Below are 26166 nucleotides of genomic sequence, written 5' to 3' on the forward strand. Positions count from 1 at the left end.
CGCTATGAAGGCCAACATGCCATTTGCTTTCTTAACCGCCTGCTGTACCTGCATGCCAACCTTCAATGACTGATGTACCATGACACCCAGGTCTCGTTGCACCTTCCCTTTTCCTAATCTGTCACCATTCAGATAATAGTCTGTCTCTCTGTTTTTACCACCAAAGTGGATAACCTCACATTTATCCACATTATACTTCATCTGCCATGCATTTGCCCACTCACCTAACCTATCCAAGTCACTCTGCAGCCTAATAGCATCCTCCTCGCAGCTCACACTGCCACCCAACTTAGTATCATCCGCAAATTTGGAGATACTGCATTTAATCCCCTCGTCTAAATCATTAATGTACAATGTAAACAGCTGGGGCCCCAGCACAGAACCTTGCGGCACTCCACTAGTCACTGCCTGCCATTCTGAAAAGTACCCGTTTACTCCTACTCTTTGCTTCCTGTCTGACAACCAGTTCTCAATCCACGTCAGCACACTACCCCCAATCCCATGTGCTGACGTGGATTGAGAACTGGTTGTCAGACAGGAAGCAAAGAGTAGGAGTAAACGGGTACTTTTCAGAATGGCAGGCAGTGACTAGTGGAGTGCCGCAAGGTTCTGTGCTGGGGCCCCAGCTGTTTACATTGTACATTAATGATTTAGACGAGGGGATTAAATGCAGTATCTCCAAAGTTAAATTAAATTCATTTAAAAAAAAAAAATAAACTTACCGTTGTAGGGAGGGTTTTTAATGATAAAATATGTTTTAATAACTTTTTTTAAAAAAACACTTGCGCCTGTAAAAGTTGGCTACGTGCCTGCTTTTTCAGGCGCAAGATTTTTGAGGACATTTGTAAGAGTAAATATTGAAAATTTCCACTTACAAATGTCCTCGCTCCCGATCTGGCTATGATCTGTCAAGCCAGAAACTTGACAGATCAGAAATGCTGGTTTCATGCGCATGCGCATTGTGTGCCGAAAACCAGCATTACCGATGCCTTTCTGGGTCCGTAGGAACTCCGCACGGACACGGGGAGGCTGGAATTGTTGGCCCAATAACTGTGTTGTGAGCACTGAATCAGGCTGTGGTGATGCTGTGCAAGTTGTGAACGCTTGTGAAGGTCGCTTGCAGCTGAGTTGAGCAATGTTGAGTGCACAGTTCTGTCAGTTGTGAGTGCACAGTTCTGTCAGTTGTTCTCCTGTAGCTGCCCCAAATCCAGGCATCTCATCAGAAATTCTGGCCGTTATAAACCCAGGTTACTGCCCCAAAGACTCATTTTATCAGCATTTCCCTAGTGTTGATTTCTCTCTAAATTGGGAACTTTGAAACCGCTCAATAACATCATAGGCGTCGCTCGAAACGAGGATGACTTGCTTCCACGCCAAAAAAGGACGCGTTCACAAGTGTTTCGAAGGACCCGAACTACATCCTGAAGGGTGGAAGATGCCTGTGCGTGGATTTTTTTACCGTGTGGTGGCCGTTGCACACCAGCCACCACACGGGGCTTGACAGAGCTAGGTCTTGGTCCAGTGGCAAGGGTTACTTGAGGCAGCTGGAGACTAGCTCTGCTGCACGGACCTAGTGCGCAATAAGGGGTATTCAGAAAAGCAGAGAGAGTTTGGCAATAGAGCCAGTACTTCAATCTTGCTTGACTAACGGGGTGAGAGTAATGGAGGGGGGGGGTGGTGGTTACAAATGAAGATGTTAACGAGACATAAAAAGAAAGAGAGTAACTAAGAAAGGTAAGAGTAACCGCAAACCCAACATATGTTGGTGAAAGGAGAGTGGTTGAGAACCCTGGAACGAGTACCTCAGACCACAATTAAATATCGCTACCGCAGTGACTATCCGAAACCCTCCTCACTTATAAGAACATAAATAGGAACAGGAGAAGGCCATACGGCCCCTCAAGCCTGCTCCGCCATTTAATACAATCATAGCTGATCCGATCATGGACTCCGCTCCTCTTCACTGCCTGCTCCCCATAACTCCAAGATCCTGCAAATCCCCTGGGAGGACAGGCGCACCAACATTAGCGTCCTCGACCAGGCTAACATCCCCAGTATTGAAGCACTGACCACACTCGATCAGCTTCGCTGGACAGGCCATATAGTTCGCGTGCCAGATACGAGACTCCCTAAGCAAATGCTTTATGCGGAGCTCCTTCATGGTAAACGAGCCAAAGGTGGGCAGCGGAAGCGTTACAAGGACCACCCTCAAAGCCTCCCTGGTAAAGTGCGACATCAGCACCGACACCTGGGAGACCCTGGCCCGAAGACCGCCCGAGGTGGAGAAAGTGCATCCGGGAGGCGCTGAGCTCTTCGAGTCTCAGCGCAAAGAGCGTGAAGAGGCCAAGCGCAGGCAGCGGAAGGAGCGCGCGGCAAACCAGCCCCACCCACCCCTTCCCCCGACGAATGTCTGTCCCACTAACAGGATCTGTGGCTCTCGTATCGGACTGTTCAGCCATCAGAGAACTCACTTTGGGAGTGGAAGCAAGTCTTCCTCGATTCTGAGGGACTGCCTATGATGATAATGATGATGATGATGATGTTGATGTTGATTCCCTTATCGTTTAAGAAACTTGTTATTACCTGACAATCATTCCCAACTCTCTTCTCCCACTAATTCAGCAAATGGCTTAGGATTGAAATCACCTTTGAATTGGATCTGGTTGAGATTGATGGGCGCACAGCTCATTGCGTCTCAGTCAGTTTCCCACTAATTTCAGTAATCATAGGTAGGATCAGGACACTCGGCCTGTTCCGCCATTTAATTAGATCATGGCTGATCTGCACCTCCACTCCATTTTACCTGCCTTTGCACCACAACCCACAATATCCTTGCCCAACAGAAATTCATCGATCTTAGTCTTCAAGATTCGTTGACCCCCAGCATTCGCAGCCTTTTAGGGGAAATTTCCACTACTTTGTGTGAAGTGTTTCCTGACACAAGCAGCCTAGCTCTAATTTTTAAAGTGATGCCCCCTTGTTTGGGACTTCCCCACCAGAGGAAATAGATTCTCTATATTTACCCAATTGAATCCCTTTACAATTTTAAGCACTCGATTAGATCGCCTCTCAACCGTCCAAACTCGAAGGAAACCAAGCTTGTGCCATCAGTCCCCACAAGTTAACCATTTACAAACACAGTGACCACAATCAGCAAAAAGGCAAGAGGATGTTGGATTTAATCAAGAAGCTGTGGGGTTGTGTTCCTTTTTAAAAGTAGAATTAATAGAGGACACCGAACTGCATCTATTTTGCCACTAATTGGGAATCTGATAGGCACTGAAAGACGAATGTGAGACGTGGACTACAGTGGGAGGTGTTTTACCATGGGAATTGCAGAGAGGGAGCTTTACTTGCCATTTAACCCTGTGTTGTACCTGCCCTGGGAGTGTGTGATGGGACAGTGTAGAGGGAGCTTTACTCTGTATCTAACCCTGTGCTGTACCTGCCCTGGGAGTGTTTGATGGGACAGTGTAGAGGGAGCTTTACTCTGTATCTAACCCCCTGTACCTGCCCTGGGAGTGTTTGATGGGACAGTGTAGAGGGAGCTTTACTCTGTATCTAACCCTGTGCTGTAACTGCCCTGGGAGTGTGTGATGGGACAGTGCAGAGGGAGCTTTACTCTGTATCTAACCCTGTGCTGTACCTGCCCTGGGAGTGTTTGATGGGACAGTGTAGAGGGAGCTTTACTCTGTATCTAACCCTGTCCTGTACCTGCCCTGGGAGTGTTTGATGGGACAGTGTAGAGGGAGCTTTACTCTGTATCTAACCCTGTGCTGTACCTGCCCTGGAAGTGTTTGATGGGACAGTGTAGAGGGAGCTTTACTCTGTATCTAACCCTGTCCTGTACCTGCCCTGGGAGGGAATCACTCAGAACTAATTTGACTTTCTAAGCAGACTGTGTGGGATTGATCTTCACACGAGATAATAACCAGGTCCGTTCCCCACAATACTTTTCTGTAAAAGGTATTCAATCCATCTCGCTATCATTCTAAACATTTAAAAAGAATAGATGGAGTGAGATACTTTTCAAAAGTCAATTAGAATGTTACTCAAAACGAATCCCTGCCATCAGAGCAGCCAATCCTGCCCTGCGATCCTGTTGGTCTGTTCCCCTCCCTGATATTTGAAGCTTGGACTCTGGCTGCAAACTCTGAGAGATCCCGGGATCGGGCCTGAGGCCTCGGGGTGTGCATGGGGTTCGGTGCCCTGAGAGCGGGGCTGGGGGATGGGGCCACACCACACCCTGCTCCCTCCTCTCCCTGTCCAGTGTGAGGCTGGCGGTTGCAGCATTTGATTTAAGATCAAGTGGTGCGGTGAGAATCTTCGGGCTCTGTCTCCGTGTTCCCCATTCATACACCAGTGGAAATAATCTTTCACTTTGCCCACGGTGAAGTACCCAGGTTTCACTCACTCCTTTTATGGGACCGGGGAGCTGATCTCTTTTCCCCCCCCCCCTCCCTGGCCTCGGCCCGCAGAGGCTGATACCCCCCTCTCCGTGGCCACATTAGCCCGGGGCGGTCCTTTTGATGTCCCCGATGTAATCCCAAGAGATGCTGCTGCCTGAAAATGCTCCTCTTGTGAGGATTTCTGGTGATTTTTCTCCCCTGCTCTGATTGTGGTACAGTTCCAGAGGTGCCAACCCCTCTGGTATCTCGGCCGTTTCATGTGCGCGTTTGGACATGAGGTTGTGGGCAGTATAAGGTGGAGCCATAGCTCTGCCCTGATCCACACCCAGATTTTCCAGCAAGAGTCACTGGATCAGGATTAGCACCAGGCATTCTGGCTGATCTTTTCCCCCACCTCGGGTTACTGAGGGTGCTTGTAACACCCCTATAGAACTCAGTGAATGACTAAACCTCTGCGCAGGCAGACCATCACAGGCGGTCCCTCGAACGAGGATGACTTGCTTCCACAAAAGTTCGCAGATGTTTCAATGAAGGACCCGATGTTCCAGTCCTGAACTCCAATTGAAGGGGGTGGGAGATGCCTGTGGGTGGATTTTTTTAACGTGGGGTGGCCGTTGCACAACAGCCACCACACGGGGCTTGACCGAGCTCGGTCTTGGTCCAGTGGCAAGGGTTAACCAGGACGACTGGAGACCTGCTCTGCTGCACGGACCTAGTGCGCGTACATGTATCGCACAGTGTGGGCTGGGCCCGTGCTGCCCCTGGGCCCTCGGCTCTTCTGGGCCCCGTACCCTCATTCGCCGCACCTTCGTCACGATCCCTCGCCGCACCTTTGCCAATGCTGTGCCAGGGCCTGGTGCTCCAGCTCTATTTATAGCCCCGACCTGCGGTGTTCTCTCACGGGTCGGGGTGGCTCACAATATAATATAGTGAGCAGTGACCCCCTCTCTCAAATAGGAAGGGGTTCTAACAGTGCGGAACAGTGATGCACACAAAGTCGCAAGTTGAGAAAGCACGGGTGTTTAACTGACATTATTCAGACAGACCAACCAGAGCCTAGTTGTCTGTTTCAACTCTGCCTCGCCATCTTGGGCAGTGGAAATATATTTGTTGGTGTTTATTGTAAAGTGGATAGAGAAATGTTTTGTTTTAATACATAGTAACTGGGTTGACCAGCAAGTTCCCAGCTGTGCTGCTGTGTCACATGCTTGTTCCAAGAGACAAATGTTGCTTGTGTGCGGAGCCGCACAAGCTTGAAGGGCTTGCAGTGTCTCAAACTGACGGGACTTTTGAGTGATTTTGTGCCACCTATAGCACGAGGTTATTGTCTCTCTCCTATGGCCTGAGACCCCTCTTTATTTTGTGTGTTGCAGATAGTGAGATGTGTGCAGTATCGGCGCCGAATCCGGAGGAACCGCTTGTCAAAGGACCAACTCCAGAAAATCCCAGTTCATAAATTCAACAAAGGTAGGGACACGGGGAGAATTGCCACCTGACGCAAATGGCAGCACATGATTCGCACTGGTGCCGTAGACGGCATTTTTTAAGATTGGGCAAAGCAGAGAATTGTTTGCAGCTTCCTGAGTGAGAAGCCTTTCGTGACAGTCGGTGCAGAATGAATGTCTATTGCTGTGTGACTGTGTGTCCACCAGGGGGTGCCTCGACACTACCCATGCTTGTGCATTAGTGAGCAATAGCCCCAAGTGCCACTGTGGTGCTGTAATGTATCACCAACATATGCTGTCCCATACCCCTGACCTGTTTTAACCCAGTTTTTCCCCCCGCCCCCACCAATTTACCCCACCTTTCCTATAGAAACATAGAAAATAGGTGCAGGAGTAAGCCATTTGGCCCTTCAATCCTGCACCACCATTCAATATGATCATGACTCATCATGCAACTTCAGTACCCCATTCCTGCTTTCTCTCCATACCCCTTGATCCCTTTAGCTGTAAGGGCCACATCTAACTCCCTTTTGAATATCTCCAACGAACTGGCCTCAACAACTTTCTGTGGTAGAGAATTCCACATGCTCACAATTCTGAGTGAAGAAGTTTCTCCTCATCTCGGTCCTAAATGGCTTACCCCTCACCCTTAGACTGTGACCCCTGGTTCTGGACTTCCCCAACATCGGGAACATTCTTCCTGCATCGAACCTGTCCAATCCCGTCAGAATTTTATATATTTCTGAGATCCCCCCTCATTCTTCTAAATTCCAGTCAATCCTGTCTTTCTTGATATGTCAGTCCTGTCACTGCGGGAATCATTGATGTATATTGTAAATAGCTGAGGTCCCAGCATTGAACCTTGTGGTACCCCACTAGTCACTGCCTGCCATTGTGAAAAGGACCTGTTTATTCCTACGCTTTGCTTCCTGTCTGCCAACCAGTTCTCTATCCACGTCAATACATTACCCCCAATACCATGTGCTTTAATTTTGCACACTAATCTCTTGTGTGGGACTTTGTCAAAAGCCTTTTGAAAGTCCAAATACACCACATCCACTGGTTCTCCCAGTTTATGATACAAATAAACTGCCTAGTGTAATCCGGACTTTTCTGGACCAGGACATTGCATGGGGGTTGCTGCCTTAGCCCGTGCAGTTAGAGTGCTGGACGTGGCTTGGTGACTTGAGATTTTCCTCTTGATGTTTATGCAGTTGTAGGTGTGGTGGGAAATCCGTTTACCTGACAACCAGTGCAAAGTGGAGAACAAATTCATCACCCCATGATCAATCGCACTTGGTTGTGGCGGGGTGCGATTCCACCGATTGTGCCCCCCCCCCCCCCAAGTGGCCATTCTTCCTGTTCAGCTGTAGTGACGTCATCGCAGGCGATGCGATGGAGGCCGAAGTCCACAGCTATCTGCCATCCCAGCAGGGACCACTGAGCACCATTCAGCAATGGTATCCTTGGTCCCTCCCACTCTAGAAGTGTGCAGACCAGTTTTCGATCCCCACTGATGCCCCACCTGAGAACGGTGAACTCGGCCCAGACTGGTGATGGGACCTCCGATGTGACTCCGTGCCACGCTGAGTTCTGCGTTTACTCACTGTGCCATCAGGGGAGCCGTTTAGTGTTTCCTAAAGTGAAATCATGACTGTTAACAGCTTTATGCCTTAATAAATATAGCCTCTGACTATTCAAACATTTTGCACGTAATTTGGAGTGATGTGAAACACAGAAAATAGGTGCAGGAGTAGGCCATTCGGCCCTTCGAGCCTGCATCACCAGAGCTGCACGCTTACTAAGCACCTGAGATTTAGGTCTGACTTTTTTTTGTGTGGGGTGGGGATGTTTAGTAAAAAGGATCCATGCATCATGCCACCATTTTGTTCAAACTTGTGTTAAGATGGAGAGGGTGTAAATTGGCCCAATTGTTCATCCAAAACTTCCAGTGTGGGTAGAGCATTGTCGAAAGCTGCCTGCAGGTGGAGCCCTTGAGCTATAACAGTTCGTACAGTACTAGCAATGAAAAGTTCCACCTCCCAAAACTGCCTTCATGCCACGATGCTGTCTCTGCTGCTCTCACCAGCGGTTTGAAGGTTTTTTTTTTACCCCCGTTGGCTTTTATTCATATGAGACTGGCCAGGTGACTGTCAGTCAGTGTGCTGTTCAGCTACGGGGCATCACAGCTGAACCCAAGCCCTTGGGTGATTTCCCCTCCGTAGCTAAAATCTGCTAACTCTGCATAGAGCAGGGTTAGAACCTCTGTGGTTCAGCACTCACTCGGTAAACACATTGAGCAATTGGCGAAGAAGCACTCTAATTGCTAAACCTTCCATTTTCACAGCTGTAGAAATTGCGTGCAGAATGTGACGGTTTTAAGGATTGTTCAAACCCCGTAGACGTATTCACCATTCTTTTCCAAACCAGAAAGCTTCTGAAAGCCACTCGTGCACGTTGGGTGTCAGCCGTGGCTCAGTGGGCAGCAATCTCGCCTCTGAGACAGAAGGTTGTGGGCACAAGCCCCCCACTTCAGAGAATTGAGCACAAAATCTAGGCCAACATCTCCATGCAGTGCTGACAGAGCGCTGCACTGAGGTGCCGTCTTTCGGATGAGACGTTCAACCCTCTCGGGTGGACGTAAAAGATCCCACGGCACTATTTCGAAGAAGAGCAAGGGAGTTCTCCCCGGTGTCCTGGGGCCAATATTTATCCCTCAATCAACATCTCAAAAAACCCCAGATTATTTGGTCATTATCACATTGCTGTCTGTGGGAGCTTGCTGTGCGCAAATCTTTAGCTCCAGTTATGCGACTCTGCTCCCACAGCGGCCTCAAGTTGGAATTCCAGCCTCAACCAATGGTCACACACCCTGTTACAGATGCTAGCTAAGGAGAGGGACAGACTGTAATTATGGCCCATCGGAGGGAGCAGTGTGCAGTGGCATGCCACGACAGGGAGCAGCGCGTGCTGCTGCAGGAAGGCGATGGCTACGAAGCCCGGTCACTGATTGCAGTGCGGGCAGGCACAGCAGGAGTGGCAAGAGGGTACAGGGAAGTGACCAGGGCCCAGGAGAGGTGTGAATCTGGGGCCCAGAAGAGGCGAGGGCTCAGGGGCAGCACGGGGCCCAGCCCACACTGTGCGATATGTGTGAGCGCACTAGGTCCGTGCAGCAGAGCTGGTCTCCAGTCGTCCTGGTTAATCCTTGCCACTGGACCAAGACCCTAGCTCTGTCAAGCCCGTGTGGTGGCTGGTGTGCAACGGCCACCCCATGTTTTAAAAAAAAAATCCACGCACAGGCATCTTCCACCCTTCAGGATGTGGTTTGGGATCCGGAATATTAGGTTCTATGAAATACCTGTGAACTCGTCCCTTTTTGGCGTAGAAGCAGGTCATCCTCGCTTCGAGGATCAGCCTATGATGATGACGACGAATTATAGCAGGGCAGAGAAAAAAGCTGTAAGGTCTGGGGACAGAGTTGCAGGATGGAAGACATTGTAAAAGCTTGATGAGCACTCTGTGTGGCCTGGGGTGCCCATACCTGAAGGGAGGGAGTGCCAACTCCAGCATTTTAAAATGGCCTCCTGGCTTGCTGTTAATTTAAATCCCAGGTCACGTTCTTCAATGGAGTTGGGAAGTTGAGGGATGGGGCTTAGACGCAAGATCTTTGGAATTCTCTTCCCTAAGAGAGCTCTGGAGACTGGGTCATTGAATGTATTTAAGGTGGAGATGGACAGATTTTTGAAAGATAAGGGTCATGGGGAGCGGGCAGGGAAGTGGAGTTGAAGCCAGGATCAGATCAGCCATGATCTTATTGAATGGCGGAGCAGGCTCTCGAGGGGCCAAATGGCCGCCGACTCCTATTTCTTATGCTCTTATAGAAACATAGAAAATAGGTGCAGGAGCAGGCCATTCAGCCCTTCTAGCCTGCACCGCCATTCAATGAGTTCATAGCTGAACATGAAACTTCAGTACCCCCTTCCTGCTTTCACGCCATACCCCTTGATCCCCCGAGTAGTAAGGACTTCATCTAACTCCCTTTTGAATATATTTAGTGAATTGGCCTCAATTACTTCCTGTGGTAGAGAATTCCACAGGTTCACCACTCTCTGGGTGAAGAAGTTTCTCCTTATCTCGGTCCTAAATGGCTTACCCCTTATCCTTAGACTGTGACCCCTGGTTCTGGACTTCCCCAACATTGGGAACATTCTTCCTGCATCCAACCTGTCCAAACCCGTCAGAATTTTAAACGTTTCTATGAGGTCCCCTCTCACTCTTCTGAACTCCAGTGAATACAAGCCCAGTTGATCCAGTCTTTCTTGATAGGTCAGTCCCACCATCCCGGGAATCAGTCTGGTGAATCTTCGCTGCACTCCCTCAATAGCAAGAATATCCTTCCTCAAGTTAGGAGACCAAAACTGTACACAATACTCCAGGTGTGGCCTCACCAAGGCCCTGTACAACTGTAGCAACACCTCCCTGCCCCTGTACTCAAATCCCCTCGCTATGAAGGCCAACATGCCATTTGCTTTCTTAACCGCCTGCTGTACCTGCATGCCAACCTTCAATGACTGATGTACCATGACACCCAGGTCTCGTTGCACCTTCCCTTTTCCTAATCTGTCACCATTCAGATAATAGTCTGTCTCTCTGTTTTTACCACCAAAGTGGATAACCTCACATTTATCCACATTATACTTCATCTGCCACGCATTTGCCCACTCACCTAACCTATCCAAGTCACTCTGTAGCCTCATAGCATCCTCCTCGCAGCTCACACTGCCACCCAACTTAGTGTCATCCGCAAATTTAGAGATACTACATTTAATCCCCTCGTCTAAATCATTAATGTACAATGTAAACAGCTGGGGCCCCAGCACAGAACCCTGCGGTACCCCACTAGTCACTGCCTGCCATTCCGAAAAGTACCCATTTACTCCTACTCTTTGCTTCCTGTCTGACAACCAGTTCTCAATCCACGTCAGCACACTACCCCCAATCCCATGTGCTTTAACTTTGCACATTAATCTCCTGTGTGGGACCTTGTCGAAAGCTTTCTGAAAGTCCAAATATACCACATCAACTGGTACTCCTTTGTCCACTTTATTGGAAACATCCTCAAAAAATTCCAGAAGATTTGTCCAGCATGATCTCCCTTTCACAAATCCATGCTGACTTGGACCTATCATGTCACCATTTTCCAAATGCGCTGCTATGACATCCTTAATAATTGATTCCATCATTTTACCTACTACTGAGGTCAGGCTTACCGGTCTATAATTACCTGCTTTCTCTCTCCCTCCTTTTTTAAAAAGTGGGGTTACATTGGCTACCCTCCACTCGATAGGAACTGATCCAGAGTCAATGGAATGTTGGAAAATGACTGTCAATGCATCTGCTATTTCCAAGGCCACCTCCTTAAGTACTCTGGGATGCAGTCCATCAGGCCCTGGGGATTTATCGGCCTTCAATCCCATCAATTTCCCCAACACAATTTCCCGACTAATAAAGATTTCCCTCAGTTCCTCCTCCTTACTAGACCCTTTGACCACTTTTATATCCGGAAGGTTGTTTGTGTCCTCCTTAGTGAATACTGAACCAAAGTACTTGTTCAATTGGTCTGCCATTTCTTTGTTCCCCGTTATGACTTCCCCTGATTCTGACTGCAGGGGACCTACGTTTGTCTTTACTAACCTTTTTCTCTTTACATACCTATAGAAACTTTTGCAATCCGCCTTAATGTTCCCTGCAAGCTTCTTCTCGTACTCCATTTTCTCTGCCCTAATCAAACCCTTTGTCCTTCTCTGCTGAGTTCTAAATTTCTCCCAGTCCCCAGGTTCGCTGCTATTTCTGGCCAATGTGTATGCCATTTCCTTGGCTTTAATACTATCCCTGATTTCCCTAGATAGCCACGGTTGAGCCACCTTCCCTTTTTTATTTTTACGCCAGACAGGAATGTACAATTGTTGTAATTCATCCATGCGGTCTCTAAATGTCTGCCATTGCCCATCCACAGTCAACCCCTTAAGTATCATTAGCCAATCTATCTTGGCCAATTCATTCCTCATACCTTCAAAGTTACCCTTCTTTAAGTTCTGGACCATGGTCTCTGAATTAACTGTTTCATTCTCCATCCTAATGCAGAATTCCACCATATTATGGTCACTCTTCCCCAAGGTACAATGAGATTGCTAATTAATCCCCTCTCATTACACAACACCCAGTCTAAGATGGCCTCCCCCCTCGTTGGTTCCTCGACATATTGGTCTAGAAAACCATCCCTTATGCACTCCAGGAAATCCTCCTCCACCGTATTGCTTCCAGTTTGGCTAGCCCAATCTATGTGCATATTAAAGTCACCCATTATAACTGCTGCACCTTTATTGCATGCACTCCTAATTTCCTGTTTGATGCCCTCCCCAACATCACTACTACTGTTTGGAGGTCTGTACACAACTCCCACTAACGATTTTTGCCCTTTAGTGTTCTGCAGCTCTACCCATATAGATTCCACATCATCCAAGCTAATGTCTTTCCTAACTATTGCATTAATCTCCTCTTTAACCAGCAATGCTACCCCACCTCCTTTTCCTTTTTATTCTATCCTTCCTGAATGTTGAATACCCCTGGATGTTGAGTTCCCAGCCCTGATCATCCTGGAGCCACGTCTCTGTAATCCCAATCACATCATATTTGTTAACATCTATTTGCACAGTTAATTCATCCACCTTATTGCGGATACTCCTTGCATTAAGACACAAAGCCTTCAGGCTTGTTTTTTTAACACCCTTTGTCCTTCTAGAATTTTGCTGTACAGTGGCCCTTTTTGTTCTTTGCCTTGGGTTTCTCTGCCCTCCACTTTTCCTCATCTCTTTTCTGTCTTTTGCTTTTGCCTCATTTTTGTCTCCCTCTGTCTCCCTGCATAGGTTCCCATCCCCCTGCAATATTAGTTTAACTCCTCCCCAACAGCACTAGCAAACACTCCCCCTAGGACATTGGTTCCGGTCCTGCCCAGGTGCAGACCGTCCGGTTTGTACTGGTCCCACCTCCCCCAGAACCGGTTCCAATGCCCCAAGAATTTGAATCCCTCCCTGCTGCACCACTGCTCAAGCCATGTATTCATCTGCGCTATCCTGCGATTCCTACTCTGACTAGCACGTGGCACTGGTAGCAATCCCGAGATTACTACTTTTGAGGTCCTACTTTTTAATTTAGCTCCTAGCTCCTTAAATTCTTTTCGTAGGACCTCATCCCTTTTTTTACCTATGTCGTTGGTACCAATGTGCACCACGACAACTGGCTGTTCTCCCTCCCATTTCAGAATGTCCTGCACCCGCTCCGAGACATCCTTGACCCTTGCACCAGGGAGGCAACATACCATCCTGGAGTCTCGGTTGCGTCCGCAGAAACGCCTATCTATTCCCCTCACCATCGAATCCCCTATTACTATCACGCTCCCACTCTTTTTCCTGCCCTCCTTTGCAGCAGAGCCACCTACGGTGCCATGAACTTGGCTGCTGCTGCCCTCCCCTGATGAGTCATCCTCCCCAACAGTACTCAAAGCAGTGTATCTGTTTTGCAGGGGGATGACCACAGGGGACCCCTGCACTATCTTTCTTGCACTGCTCTTCCTGCTGGTCTTCCATTCCCTATCTGGCTGTGGACCCTTCTCCTGCGGTAAGACCAACTCACTACACGTGATACTCACGTCATTCTCAGCATCATGGATGCTCCAGAGTGAATCCACCCTCAGCTCCAATTCCGCAACGCGGACCGTCAAGAGCTCGAGGCGGATACACTTCCCACACACTTAGCGCCCAGGGACACCGGAAGTGTCCCCGAGTTCCCACATGGTACAGGAGGAGCATATCACGTGACCGAGCTCTCCTGCCATGTCTTAACCTTAGATACACTTAAATTGGTAGTAACAATGCTAAAGTTCACTTACTGATATAAAAAAGAAAAGAAAAGCTACTCACCAATCACCAGCCAATCACTTACCCCATTGGCTGTGACGTCACTTTTTGATTACTTTCTACTTCTATTTTCCTTTCTCTCCCGCTGGGCTTTTGACAGGCCGCTCCCCTCTCACCAATTGCCGCTGGCTCTCGATCTCCCGCTGGGCTTTTGATAGGCCGCTCCCCTCTCACCAATTGCCGCTGGCTCTCGATCTCCCGCTGGGCTTTTGACAGGCCGCTCCCCTCTCACCAACTGCCGCTGGCTCTCGATCTCCCGCTGGGCTTTTGATAGGCCGCTCCCCTCTCACCAACTGCCGCTGGCTGGGGGAGATCAGCAGCGCATAGGAACTGGCTGTTCTGCACCTCAATTCCATTTACCCGCCTTCGCTCCTGACCCAACAAAAATCGATTGATCTCAGTCTTGAAAGCTCCAGTTGACCTCCAGCACCCAGAGCCTTTTGAGGGAGAAAGTTCCTGACATCACCCCTGAATGGACTGTTTCCAACTTTGATACCTCCTTCTGGATTTCCCCCACCAGATTTTCTCTTTATTTACCCTATTGAATCCCATTTAACATTTTAAATTCCTCGATTTAGATCGCTCCTCAGTCTTCTCAACTCAAGGGAAGTCGAGCCTAGACTATGCAACTGTCCTAATTTAACACACTCTGTGCTGCATCCTCTCCAAGGTCATTATGTCCTTCCTGAGATGCAGTGCCCAGAACTGAATGCCGTTACTCCAGATTGGGTCTGAACAGTACAATTGAAGCATCACCTCCTCCCCTTTGTATTCCAGCACCCTTGAGATAAAGGCCAACATTGCAATCGCCTTTATAGAAACACAAAAAATAGATGCAGGAGTAGGCCATTTGGCGCTTCGAGCCTGCACCACCATTCAATATAATCATGCAACTTCAGTACCCCACTCCTGCTTTCTCTCCATACCCCTGATCCCTTTAGCTGTAAGGTCCACATCTAACTCCCTTTTGAATATATCCAACGACCTGGACTCAACCACTTTCTGCGGTAGAGAATTCTACAGGTTTGCAATTCTCTGGGTGAAAAAGTTTCTCATCTCGGTCCTAAATGGCTTACCCCTTAGACTGACCCCTGGTTCTGGACTTCCCTGACATCGGGAACATTCTTCCTGCATCTAACCTGTCCAGTCCTGTCAGAATTTTATGTTTCTGTGAGATCCCCTCATTCTTATAAATTCCAGTGAATATAAGCCTAGTTGATCCAGTCTTGCTATGTCAGTCCTGCCATCTTGGGAATCAGTCTGGTGAACCTTCAATAGCAAGAATGTCCTTCCTCAGATTAGGAGACCAAAACTGCACACACTACTCAAGGTGTGGCCTCACCAAGGCCCTGTACAATTTCAGCAAGACCTCCCTGCTCCTATACTCAAATCCTCTCGCTCGGAAGTCCAACATACCATTTGCTTTCTTTACTGCCTGCTGCACCTGCATGCCTACCTTCAATGACTGATGTACCATGACACCCAGGTCTCGTTGCACCTCCCCTTTTACTAATCTGTCACCATTCAGATAATCTGCCTTCCTGTTTTTGCCACCAAAATGGATAACCTCACACTTATCCACATTATACTGCATCTGCCATGCATTTGCCCACTCACCTAACCTGTCCAAGTCACCCTGCAGCCTCTTAGCATCTTGCTCACACTGCCACCCAGCTTAGTGTCATCTGCAAACTTGGAGATATTACACTCAATTCCTTTGTCTAAATCGTGGTTACTTTTTGTACCTGTGTACAAGCACCTGTTCGGTGCGGCACCTGACCTGTGAGGCTTCAATCCATATGCAAAGCTGGCAAATAGTGCATTCTTCAGGTCCCCGGTTCATGCCTGGCCTGTTCTGAGTTAGCTGAGCTTGGCTAAAGTAGTGGTTTGTGCACTAACATCGGCCTCTATGATCTGGGCTAGGGAGGAAGGATCAGCCAAAGATCCCAGTCCTATCCTTCTGGACATTGAATGGTGCTAGGATTGGGCTCAGCCTACCAACACTCGCTGCCTGTGCTTATTACACAAGCAGCCTGACAAATGCAGTGAAGTATCAAGGAGCAGCACTGTGAACAGAAGCAGTATCCCAGAGCCTTCACGCAAGGCAGGGTGAAAACGAGAATGAAAATAACCGGAAGCTTTGGTTAGACTATAAATGAATAAAGTTTAAGATGTCGCGCCGAAGAACTGTTCAGTGCGGTGAAAGTATCTCTAGACTAGCATTATTTAAAATGAAATGAAAATGTGCTGAATTGGTACTGAGTGGAAACTTTTTTTTAACATGGAAACTTTGTTGGTAGATATTTGACTCACTAGTAAGACTTGGTTACTGATGTGTAAAGTTTAATTTCGGAAGCCGAGTATCAGTATGTCGGGCGAGTGGTTGTGGTGAAGCTAGTTATCAGTTCAGGCGCTTCCTGTTTGCGTCAGCACCACGTTTCCCAGAGTTCACATTGTGCAGTGTGAGGTTAATGGCTTCGTGCAGTCCATCTTATTGGGGTATGGCGCGAAATGGAGCTCCACTAGAGCACAGAGTGAGAGCTGGAGAGGTTAATTAGCTCGAAGCCCCATCTCCACAGTGAACCAGTCCCCAGATGTACAAATGCAGTTATTCAGGGCCCTGGTGAGACCACACCTGGAGTATTGTGCACAGTTTGGGTCTCCTTACCGAAGGAAGGATATACTTGCCATAGAGGGAGTGCAACAAAAGTTCACCAGATGGATTCCTGGGATGGGGGGATTGTCCTATGAGAAGAGATTGAGTAGACTAGGCCAACACTGACATCAGTAGTGGGGAAAATGTTGGAATCAATTATTAAAGATGTAATAGCAGCGCATTTGGAAAGCAGTGACAGGATCGGTCCAAGTCAGCATGGATTTATGAAAGGAAAATCATGCTTGACAAATTCTCTACCACAGAAAGTTGTTGAGGCCAGTTCGTTAGATAGATTCAAAAGGGAGTTAGATGTGGCCCTGAGGGCTAAAGGGGTCAAGGGGTATGGAGAGAAAGCAGGAATGGGGTCCTGAAGTTGCATGATCAGCCATGATCATATTAAACGGTGGTGCAGGCTCGAAGGGCCGAATGGCCTACTCCTGCACCTATTTTCTATGTTTCTATCACAGCCAGTAGTTAGGTACACTCTAATCCAGGTTGCTCTCTGAGTTTGTTCAGCGTTTCATATTAAAGCTTAATGCATTCAACTGAAGTTTCTCACTTGCCGTATTGATAAACTAGTCGATGCTCTATGAAATGCGAAACAATGAAACCACAAAATAATTTCAAGGCCGTTTAAAAGCGTACTGTATATTTTTTTTGTTCACAGGATGTGGGCGTCGCTGGCAAAGCCGGCATTTATTGCCCATCCCTAATTGCCCTTGAACAACTGGCTCGCTGGGCCATTTCAGAGGGCAGTTAAGAGTCAATCACGTTGCTGTGGGTCTGGAGTCACATGTAGGCCAGACCGGGTAAGGGTGGAAGATTTCCTTCCCTAAAGGACATGAGTGAACCAAATAGGTTTTTACGACAATCCGGTAGTTTCATGGTCGCCATCACTGATGCCAACTTAAAAAAAAAAATTCCATGGTTAATTTAATTGAATTTAAATTCCTCAGCTGCGATTTGAACTCCAGGCCTCTGGATTACCAGACCAGTAGCATGACCACTACACTACCGTTCCCTTGCGAGATTACAGACTATCTGCCAATCCAGACCTTACTTTGACTTCACTGCTGTGTGGGTATATGTGGAGGCCACTTGCAGAAGCAAGAGGCTGTTGTACATTGCATAACTAATAACGGGACGTAGCACAGTCCTTTCAACAAGTGTGGTAAGATTTTGTTTTGTGGTGTAAGATGATCTCTCCCCGTCACTTTCTACGGCCTGCCCAGATTAAACGGGCAGGTCTAACGCGCCACACACACACATCAGGGGCCCAATCTGTGACCTTGCTGCTCAGTATAGTTTAGCACCACACTGTGTGTTGTGCTGTTGGGGAAAGTCAAAATGAAAGTGCAGCTGGTTTAATGCTTCTCCGTCTCTTGTAAAGGACACTCCATTAGGCTGTGTCCTTCAGGCAGGTTAAAGGGTACCATTTCAACACTTATTTTAGGCAAATATCTTTGTTCCATTGATTTAAGAATTTTGAGTTTTTCCTGGTTTCTTTCTGTGCTGACTCTACAAGAACGTTGGGCAGGTTTCTAGTCAGAAAGGCACCATGGTAACTTGAGTCTGTTCTGCCATTCAGTTAGATCATGGCTGATCTGTATAAGAACCAACTCCAGGGCTAGAGTGGGTTCGTCAGCCTGTCTGCCTCACTCTACTTCTCTATCCGCCTAGAACAGCAAAGTATTGTCCCCGAATTCAGAGATTAGGGTCCTGAACTTGAGGAAAGATAACTTCGATGGTATGAGACGTGAATTGGCTAAAATAGACTGCCGAATGATACTTAAAGGGTTGACGGTGGATAAGCAATGGCAAACATTTAAAGATCACATGGATGAACTTCAACAATTGTACATTCCTGTCTGGAGTAAAAATAAAACGGGGAAGGTGGCTCAACCGTGGCTAACGAGGGAAATTAAGGATAGTGTTCAATCCAAGGAAGAGGCATATAAATTGGTCAGAAAAAGTAGCAAACCTGAGGACTGGGGAGAAATTTAGAATTCAGCAGAGGAGGACAAAGGGTTTAATTAGGAGGGGGAAAATAGAGTATGAGAGAAAGCTTGCTGGGAACATAAAAACTGACTGCAAAAGTTTCTATAGATAGGTGAAGAGAAAAAGATTAGTGAAGACAAACGTAGATCCCTTGCAGTCAGAATCAGGTGAATTTATAATGGGGAACAAAGAAATGGCAGACCAGTTGAACAAATACTTTGGTTCTGTCTTCACGAAGGAAGACACAAATAACCTTCTGGAAATATTAGGGGACCGAGGATCTAGTGAGAAGGAGGAACTGAAGGAAATCCTTATTAGGTGGGAAATTGTGTTAGGGAACTTGATGGGATTGAAGGCCGATAATTCCCCAGGGCCTGATAATCTGCATCCCAGACTACTTAAGGAAGTGGCCCTAGAAATAGTGGATGCATTGGTGATCATTTTCCAACAGTCTATTGACTCTGGTTCAGTTCCTATGGACTGGAGGGTAGCTAATGTAACACCACTTTTTAAAAAAAAAGGAGGGAGAGAAAACGGGTAATTATAGACCGGTTAGCCTGACATCAGTAGTGGGGAAAATGTTAGAATCAATTATTAAAGATGAAATAGCAGCGCATTTGGAAAGCAGTGCATCAGTCCAAGCCAGTATGGATTTATGAAAGGGAAATTCTTCTAGAATTTTTTGAGGATGTAACTGGTAAAGTGGACAAGGGAGAACCAGTGGATGTGATGTGTTTGGACTTTCAAAAGGCTTTTGACAAGATCCCACACAAGAGATTGATGTGCAAAATTAAAGCACATGGTATTGGGGGTAATGTACTGACGTGGATAGAGAATTGGTTGGCAGACAGGAAGCAGAGTGTCAGGATTAACGGGTCCTTTTCAGAATGGCAGGCAGTGACTAGTGGGGTGCCGCAGGGGTCAGTGCTGGGACCCCAGCTATTTACAATATACATCAATGATTTAGATGAAGGAATTGAGTGTAATATCTCCAAGTTTGCAGATAACACTAAGCTGGGTGGGGTGTGAGCTGTGAGGAGAACGCTAAGAGGCTGCAGGGTGACTTGGACAGGTTAGGTGAGTGGGCAAATGCATGGCAGATGCAGTATAATGTGGATAAATGTGAGGTTATCCACTTTGGTGGCAAAAACACGAAGGCAGAATATTATCTGAATGGCGGCAGATTAGGAAAAGGGGAGGTGCAACGAGACCTGGGTGTCATGGTACATCAGTCATTGAAAGTTGGCATGCAGGTACAGCAGGCGGTGAAGAAGGCAAATGGTATGTACAGGCCCAGTCGATCCAGTCTCCTCATGTCAGTCCTGCCATCCCGGGAATCAGTTTGGTGAACCTTCGCTGCACTCCCTCAATAGCAAGACTAGGAGACCAAAACTGAACACAATATTCCAGGTAAGGCCTCACCGAGGCCCTGTACAACTGCAGTAAGACCTCCCTGCTCCTATACTCAAATCCCCTTGCTATTCACTGTGGAGTTTGGAAGGATGCGAGGGGATCTCATAGAAACATATAAAGTTCTGATGGGACTGGACAGGTTAGATGCAGGAAGAATGTTCCCAGAGGTCATAGTCTTCAGGATAAGGGGTAAGCCAATTAGGACCGAGATAAGGAGAAACTTCTTCACTCTGTTATTAACCTGTGGAATTCTCTACCGCAGAGTTTTGTTGATATATTCAAAAGGGAGTTAGATATGGCCCTTACGGCTAAAGGGATCAAGGGGTATGGAGAGAAAGCAGGAATGGGGTACTGAGGTGAATGATCAGCCATGATCTTATTGAATGGTGGTGCAGGCTCGAAGGGCCGAATGGCCTACTCCTGCACCAATTTTCTATGTAACTCTGAACAGAACAAAATTGTAGAATGGTTACAGCACAGGAGGCGGCCATTCGGCCCGTCGAGCCCGTGCCGGCTCTCTGCACGAGCGCCTCAGCTAGTCCCACTCCCCCGCCCTTTCCCCTGTAAATCGAGCAATGTTGTTATCTTTCTAATCCACTTCTCAACAGAAATGAGGAGCAGCCTGGAGCCTTAATCTGTTTGAGGTTGCCATGTTGCAACATGAAACAAGATGGGGCTGCTTGCTGTGACCATATTCCATTGTGGTGCAAGGGCGATGTGATTCCAGTTCTTGTGTCTCAATGTCGTGCATCTTCAGTGTTTGGGATCAGGCGATACAATTATCCAGCATGAATAATTCAGTGTAGCGCTTTGATGCTTATCCTTTAGGCTTGCAATTCCCATCAAGGTTTACTGCAAACTCTAATCATTTAACAGCTCCTCCATCAGGGTGACTGCATTGCACAAGTGATTGCTTCACCCTGCGAATCTTGCTGCAATCTCGGGCTGATAATGTTGTTCGTTCAGCTCGGCTCCCCCCCGTTAGGTTCCAAAGCTTTCCACGTTATTTATTTATTTTTTACACCGTTTTGAAAAATGACGGGAGTACTTACAAATAGAGGAAAAAAGGAACACCACGGTGAGTGAGGAATGGGGACAGGGAAGGAAACACAAAGTCCTGTCGGAAAGCTCGGTTTCTCCGAGGTTCCTGAGAGAAGTGAGCAAAGAGGCACAGTGAGAGTTCTGTGGGCAGGGGTGTGGTGATTGGAAGCTTGACCACTGCTGGGTGGGATTCGGGCACAAGGTTGAACGGATAAGGCGCAGGGTGTGTGATGGCATGTGTTGTGAAGCTTGCTAAATGAGGGGGGTAATGGGAGTACGTGAGGGGGACACAGGCCAGACTGGGATTAGTTGGACTTTATGACGTGGTGAAGCAGGGTGAATGACTGCCCCATGAGGGAAAATCTCTGCCTGTGTTGCTGGCCTGTCCCATTTGACAGTATCATCATCATAGGCAGGCCCTCGAACGAGGATGACTTCCGCAAGAGTTCACAGGTGTTTCAATGAAGGACCTGATGTTCAACTCCAATTGAAGGGTGGAAGATGCCTGTGCGTGGATTTTTTTTTTAACGTGGGGTGGCCGTTGCACACCAGCCACCACACGGGCTTGACAGAGCGAGGTCTTGGTCCAGTGGCAAGGGTTACCCAAGACGACTGGAGACCTGCTCTGCTGCACGGACCTAGTGCGCGCACATATTGCACAGTGCGGGCTGGGCCCGTGCTGCCCCTGGGCCCTCGCCTCTCCTGGGCCCCGTACCCTCATCTGTCGCACCTCCGCCACGATCTCTCGCCACTCCTCTGCCACAAACATTCACCGCACCTCGCCACAAGCACTCACCGCTCATCCGCCCCGACCTTCCCAGTCCTCTGTACCTGGGCCCTGCCGATGTTCCTGCCCACGCTCCAAAGCGGCAACCAGGGCTTTGATGACGTCGACCATCTCAAAATCATCACACACTTGGAGCAACTCGCTCTCTCTCTCCTCCCTCAGTCGGTGTGTCGTTCCCTCCCTCCTTCCCTCTCGGTCGGTGTGACAGTATAGCTCCTACAAAGCACCCCATCGCTACTTGGCGTATCCTCACCTCTGCACTAATTCAAATTCTGTTTGTGTGTTAATCTGGGTGTCCCGTGCTGATGGGTGTGTCTGAGTACATGTTGGGTTAAACAGTGCTGCGTGATTGAAGGACACTGCTGCCAGCAAGAGATGGTGGAGACCGAAAACACGTTGGGCAGTTTTTGAATATGACGATGGCTGATTTGTCTATTATTTGACTGTTTTCAGGAGTTTGTCTCCTCAGCAGGTGCTTTGTGTGTTTCTCTGACACAGCATTATGTGAGGAATAAGCAAGGCCGTGATCGCAATGGTCACTTTCTTCCTCTGTAGCCTGTGTTTCAGTAAGAAGCCTGTGTGGGACCGTGCGTGCAGTTCAGCTTGTGTGTCATGTAAAGGGCCTTGGCTCACTCCAAAAACATCCTGAATTTACAGAATATTGAAAAACTCAGCTTATTTATCAGTTTCTTCCCAATTGCCAACAGCATGGCATTTCAGTAGATTCACTCCTTTTTTAAATCAGCTTCCCCTTGACTTTTGAAAAACAGGAAGTGTTTACTTCTCCTTCCTGTGTTGCAGCCACTAGTGGAAAGGAAGTGGTGGAGTTCTTGTCTCTCACTTTGCATTTGCAGAGCAGCAGAACTCTGCAACTGTAGGAGATTTTAGTTCCTCACCGACAAGGGTGACTAATGGCTAGAGTAGAATGCCGACAAAAGTGCTCATTTGATTTTATTGTGCTGGTGTCGGTAAAATCGCAGTGCTGCCCTGCCACTCTGAAATGGGTGCTGTTACTAGCTGCAGTGCAGAATTAGATGGAGCTTTCAACCGCCCCCCCCCCCCCCCCCCCCCCACCCCCACCTCCTTCCAAACTTCTCCCCTTCTCCCTCTGCTTGCAGGGGAACGGTTGCATTCGCCCCCACCACCACCTGCATCAACCGAGGCAATGAGTCTCTGGGAAACCTGACCATGACGGACAATCCTGACCCTGTCCTTGGCCAGTGGCCACAAGAGCACTGTAAAATGGCTATGACTAGACAGGAAATCCCCCCCCCCCCCGCTCCACCCTGTCCCCAATAGCAGTAGGCTCATTGTACCACTGTGTGTCAGCACCTAACTCCATCTACACTGAGCCCTTCCTGATGTGTGTGTGTATACCTAACCCTGTACACACTGGGCTGCATGTGTGCGTTCGTGTTCGGCCCTTCCTGCTGTGTGTGCGTGTGTATACCTAACCCTGTACACACTGGGCTCTTCCTGCTGTGTGCGCGTGTGTATACCTAACCCTGTACACACTGGGCCCTTCCTGCTGTGTGTGCGTGTGTATACCTAACCCTGTACACACTGGGCCTTTCCTGCTGTGTGTGTGTATACCTAACCCTGCACACACTGGGCCCTTCCTGCTGTGTGTATATATACCTAACCCTGTACACACTGGGCCCTTCCTGCTGTGTGTGTGTGTATACCTAACCCTGTACACACTGGGCTATTCCTGCTGTGTGTGCATGTGTATACCTAACCCTGTACACACTGGGCCCTTCCTGCTGTGTGTGCATATGTATACCTAACCCTGCACACACTGGGCCCTTCCTGCTGTGTGTGCGTGTGTATACCTAACCCTGTACACACTGGGCCCTTCCTGCTGTGTGTATGTATACCTAACCCTGTACACACTGGGCCCTTCCTGCTGTGTGTGTGTGTGTGTGTGTATACCTAACCCTGTACACACTGGGCTATTCCTGCTGTGTGTGCATGTGTATACCTAACCCTGTACACACTGGGCCCTTCCTGCTGTGTGTGCGTATGTATACCTAACCCTGCACACACTGGGCCCTTCCTGCTGTGTGTGCGTGTGTATACCTAACCCTGTACACACTGGGCCCTTCCTGCTGTGTGTGCGTATGTATACCTAACCCTGCACACACTGGGCCCTTCCTGCTGTGTGTGCGTGTGTATACCTAACCCTGTACACACTGGGCCCTTCCTGCTGTGTGTGCGTGTGTATACCTAACCCTGTACACACTGGGCTCTTCCTGCTCTGTGTGACACTGCATTACACCCTCTGGTGATTCTGTGTACCGGGCCATCAGCTCGCAAATGCCGCAAAGTGTTTTGCAAGGCTCCCCACATTCCTGTTTCACAGGTGATTAATGGCCGTGGACCATTTATACGATCCGATTCCTAAATGTGCCATCTTGGCCTTCTCTTGTAGCTTTACACAAAATGGCTTTGTGGCCAATGACCTGTCTTTAGGATTTCCGTCATTCTGCAATTGAATTATTTTCATTCTAAATCTTTTCTCTGTTGCATTAAAGCGGGTGATTTTCACTCTTGGAGAAAGTAGTTGAGTTCAATGTAACGCCAGGTGTTACATTGGGTGATGTGCTGCATGGCAATAGAGACACTCCAGTTTGATCTAAAGACCATTCATGGTTCAGTACTATACTCTGCTGACTCTGGGCTCACACAGCAACAGCTTGTTCTGAGGTTACTGCAGTACTCAGACACTTGGGATTCCTCTGACTTTAACCTTTCGGCCTCTTGTTAGTTAGCAAGTGACCATTAGATTTTGTGAAATGGCCAGCTTAAACACTCCCATGTCCTTCAGAGTAATCGCCATTGTAACCGAAGCCGTCAAGTAGTCAAATTCACGTAGCAGTTTGAATTGCTAGTGCTCTACTGAACGATTGATGTCTAGTTGCAGCACTCAGCCATTAGCTGAGCTGTTGGGCTGATGTAACTTCCTCTTTATGCCTTGCTAAATCATACTGCAAGCAGCCACGTTCTCATTGCCCTGAGGGTAGGTAGAATGAGATTACAGAACTGAGTTGGTCATCGCTCCAATCTGCCCTTTTCACCTAAACTTCGAGATCATGAAATGCTCTCGAGAGCTGCCTGCTGCTGTTTTGAGGTGCATGGGGTTGGAGGTGTCGCTGCCCAGTCACACTCCATACACTGCCAGCCTACATTTCATTCATTTCACTTGTTGCCCAAGCACTGAAATTTGCCTCCTAACTTTTTCTACAAATTTGAATATACAACTTTTTCCCATCGAAGTCATTTGTGTGGTTAAAAAGCTGAGGCTCCAGTGCAGATCCCTGTTATCCCAGTGATCAGAGAACCCTTTATCCCTACTGTCTGTCAACCAATTACTGACCCAAGTCACAATGATGTTTCCAATTCAGTGTGCCTTCAGTTTTGATGATCTCTTGTGCGGAAGGTTATTGAATGTCTTTCCAAGTCCATATAGACGCTTCCCTATCCACCATGTTGATGACCTCCTCCAAAAAATTCAAGTAGTCAGACATGACCAACCCGTTACCAATTCCTGCTGACTCTCTGATCATCTGACACTTGTTGGGGATCTGGAACTCGCTGCCTGGAAGAGTGGTGGATGCAGAAACCCTCACCGCTTTTAAGAGATGGTTGGATGGACACTTAAAGTGCAGTAATCTGCAGGGTTACGGACCGAGAGCTGGTAATTGGGATTAGACTGGACGACCTTTTGTTGGACGGAGCAGTTATAATGGTAAGTACTGCAGGGAATCGAATACGGCCAGGGTGATCTCCTGGACTAGTTTCGATCGCCTGGATGGGTCGGAGAGGAATTTTCCCAGATTTCTTTCTCCCTAAACTGGCCTGGGTTTTTAATCTGGTTTTTGCGCCTCCCAGGAGATCACATGACTCCGGTTGGGGTGGAGTGGAGTGAAGAATGTTTCAGTGTACGGGGTGTCGCAGTTGTGTGAGGTGGACTGGTTGGGGCTGGGTGCTCTTTGCCTTTCCGCTATTGCTCATAGGTTTATATGTAACCTTTAGGGCTGCTGACCGAGGGCCGTGCGGCTCTTTGGCGGCCGGTGCGGACACGATGGGCCGAAATGGCCTCCTGCTGCGCTGTAAATTTCTGTTGTTTGTTCAGGCGCTCAGCGGTAACTGCTCAATTCCAGTTATTTCCCCACAGCCTATGTTATGGGTTGGCAATTACTGAGGCAGTGGTCCCTCCCTCAAATAATGGAGTAACATTTGCAAATTCCTCTCCGACCCATCCAGGCGATCTGGAAGAGAGAGAGATATATATGCTGGTATACAAAACACTCTTTCTCGCTCTCTTTCTCTGCGCCCCCCCCCCCCATCAAAACTCTCGAGCACAACCAATAAATAAAAAATAAAACCGAAAGTCCTATCTCGCCCGGGAACTCAGCCGGCCGGCTGGTGCGGGAGGCCA

General features: G+C 48.2%; 1 protein-coding gene across 1 annotated transcript in view; it reads left to right on the forward strand.

The window, feature by feature from the left end:
- The window catches only part of LOC139232679 (E3 ubiquitin-protein ligase RNF167-like), a 103423-nt gene that overhangs the window by 36174 nt on the left and 41083 nt on the right, over positions 1–26166 (forward strand). The window contains exon 9 of the mRNA XM_070863148.1: positions 5783–5876. Coding sequence (XP_070719249.1) covers positions 5783–5876 — 94 coding nt within the window. The remainder of the gene's footprint in view (positions 1–5782; positions 5877–26166) is intronic.

Source organism: Pristiophorus japonicus, chromosome 20, assembly GCF_044704955.1.
Source record: "Pristiophorus japonicus isolate sPriJap1 chromosome 20, sPriJap1.hap1, whole genome shotgun sequence".
Lineage (NCBI taxonomy): Eukaryota > Metazoa > Chordata > Chondrichthyes > Pristiophoridae > Pristiophorus > Pristiophorus japonicus.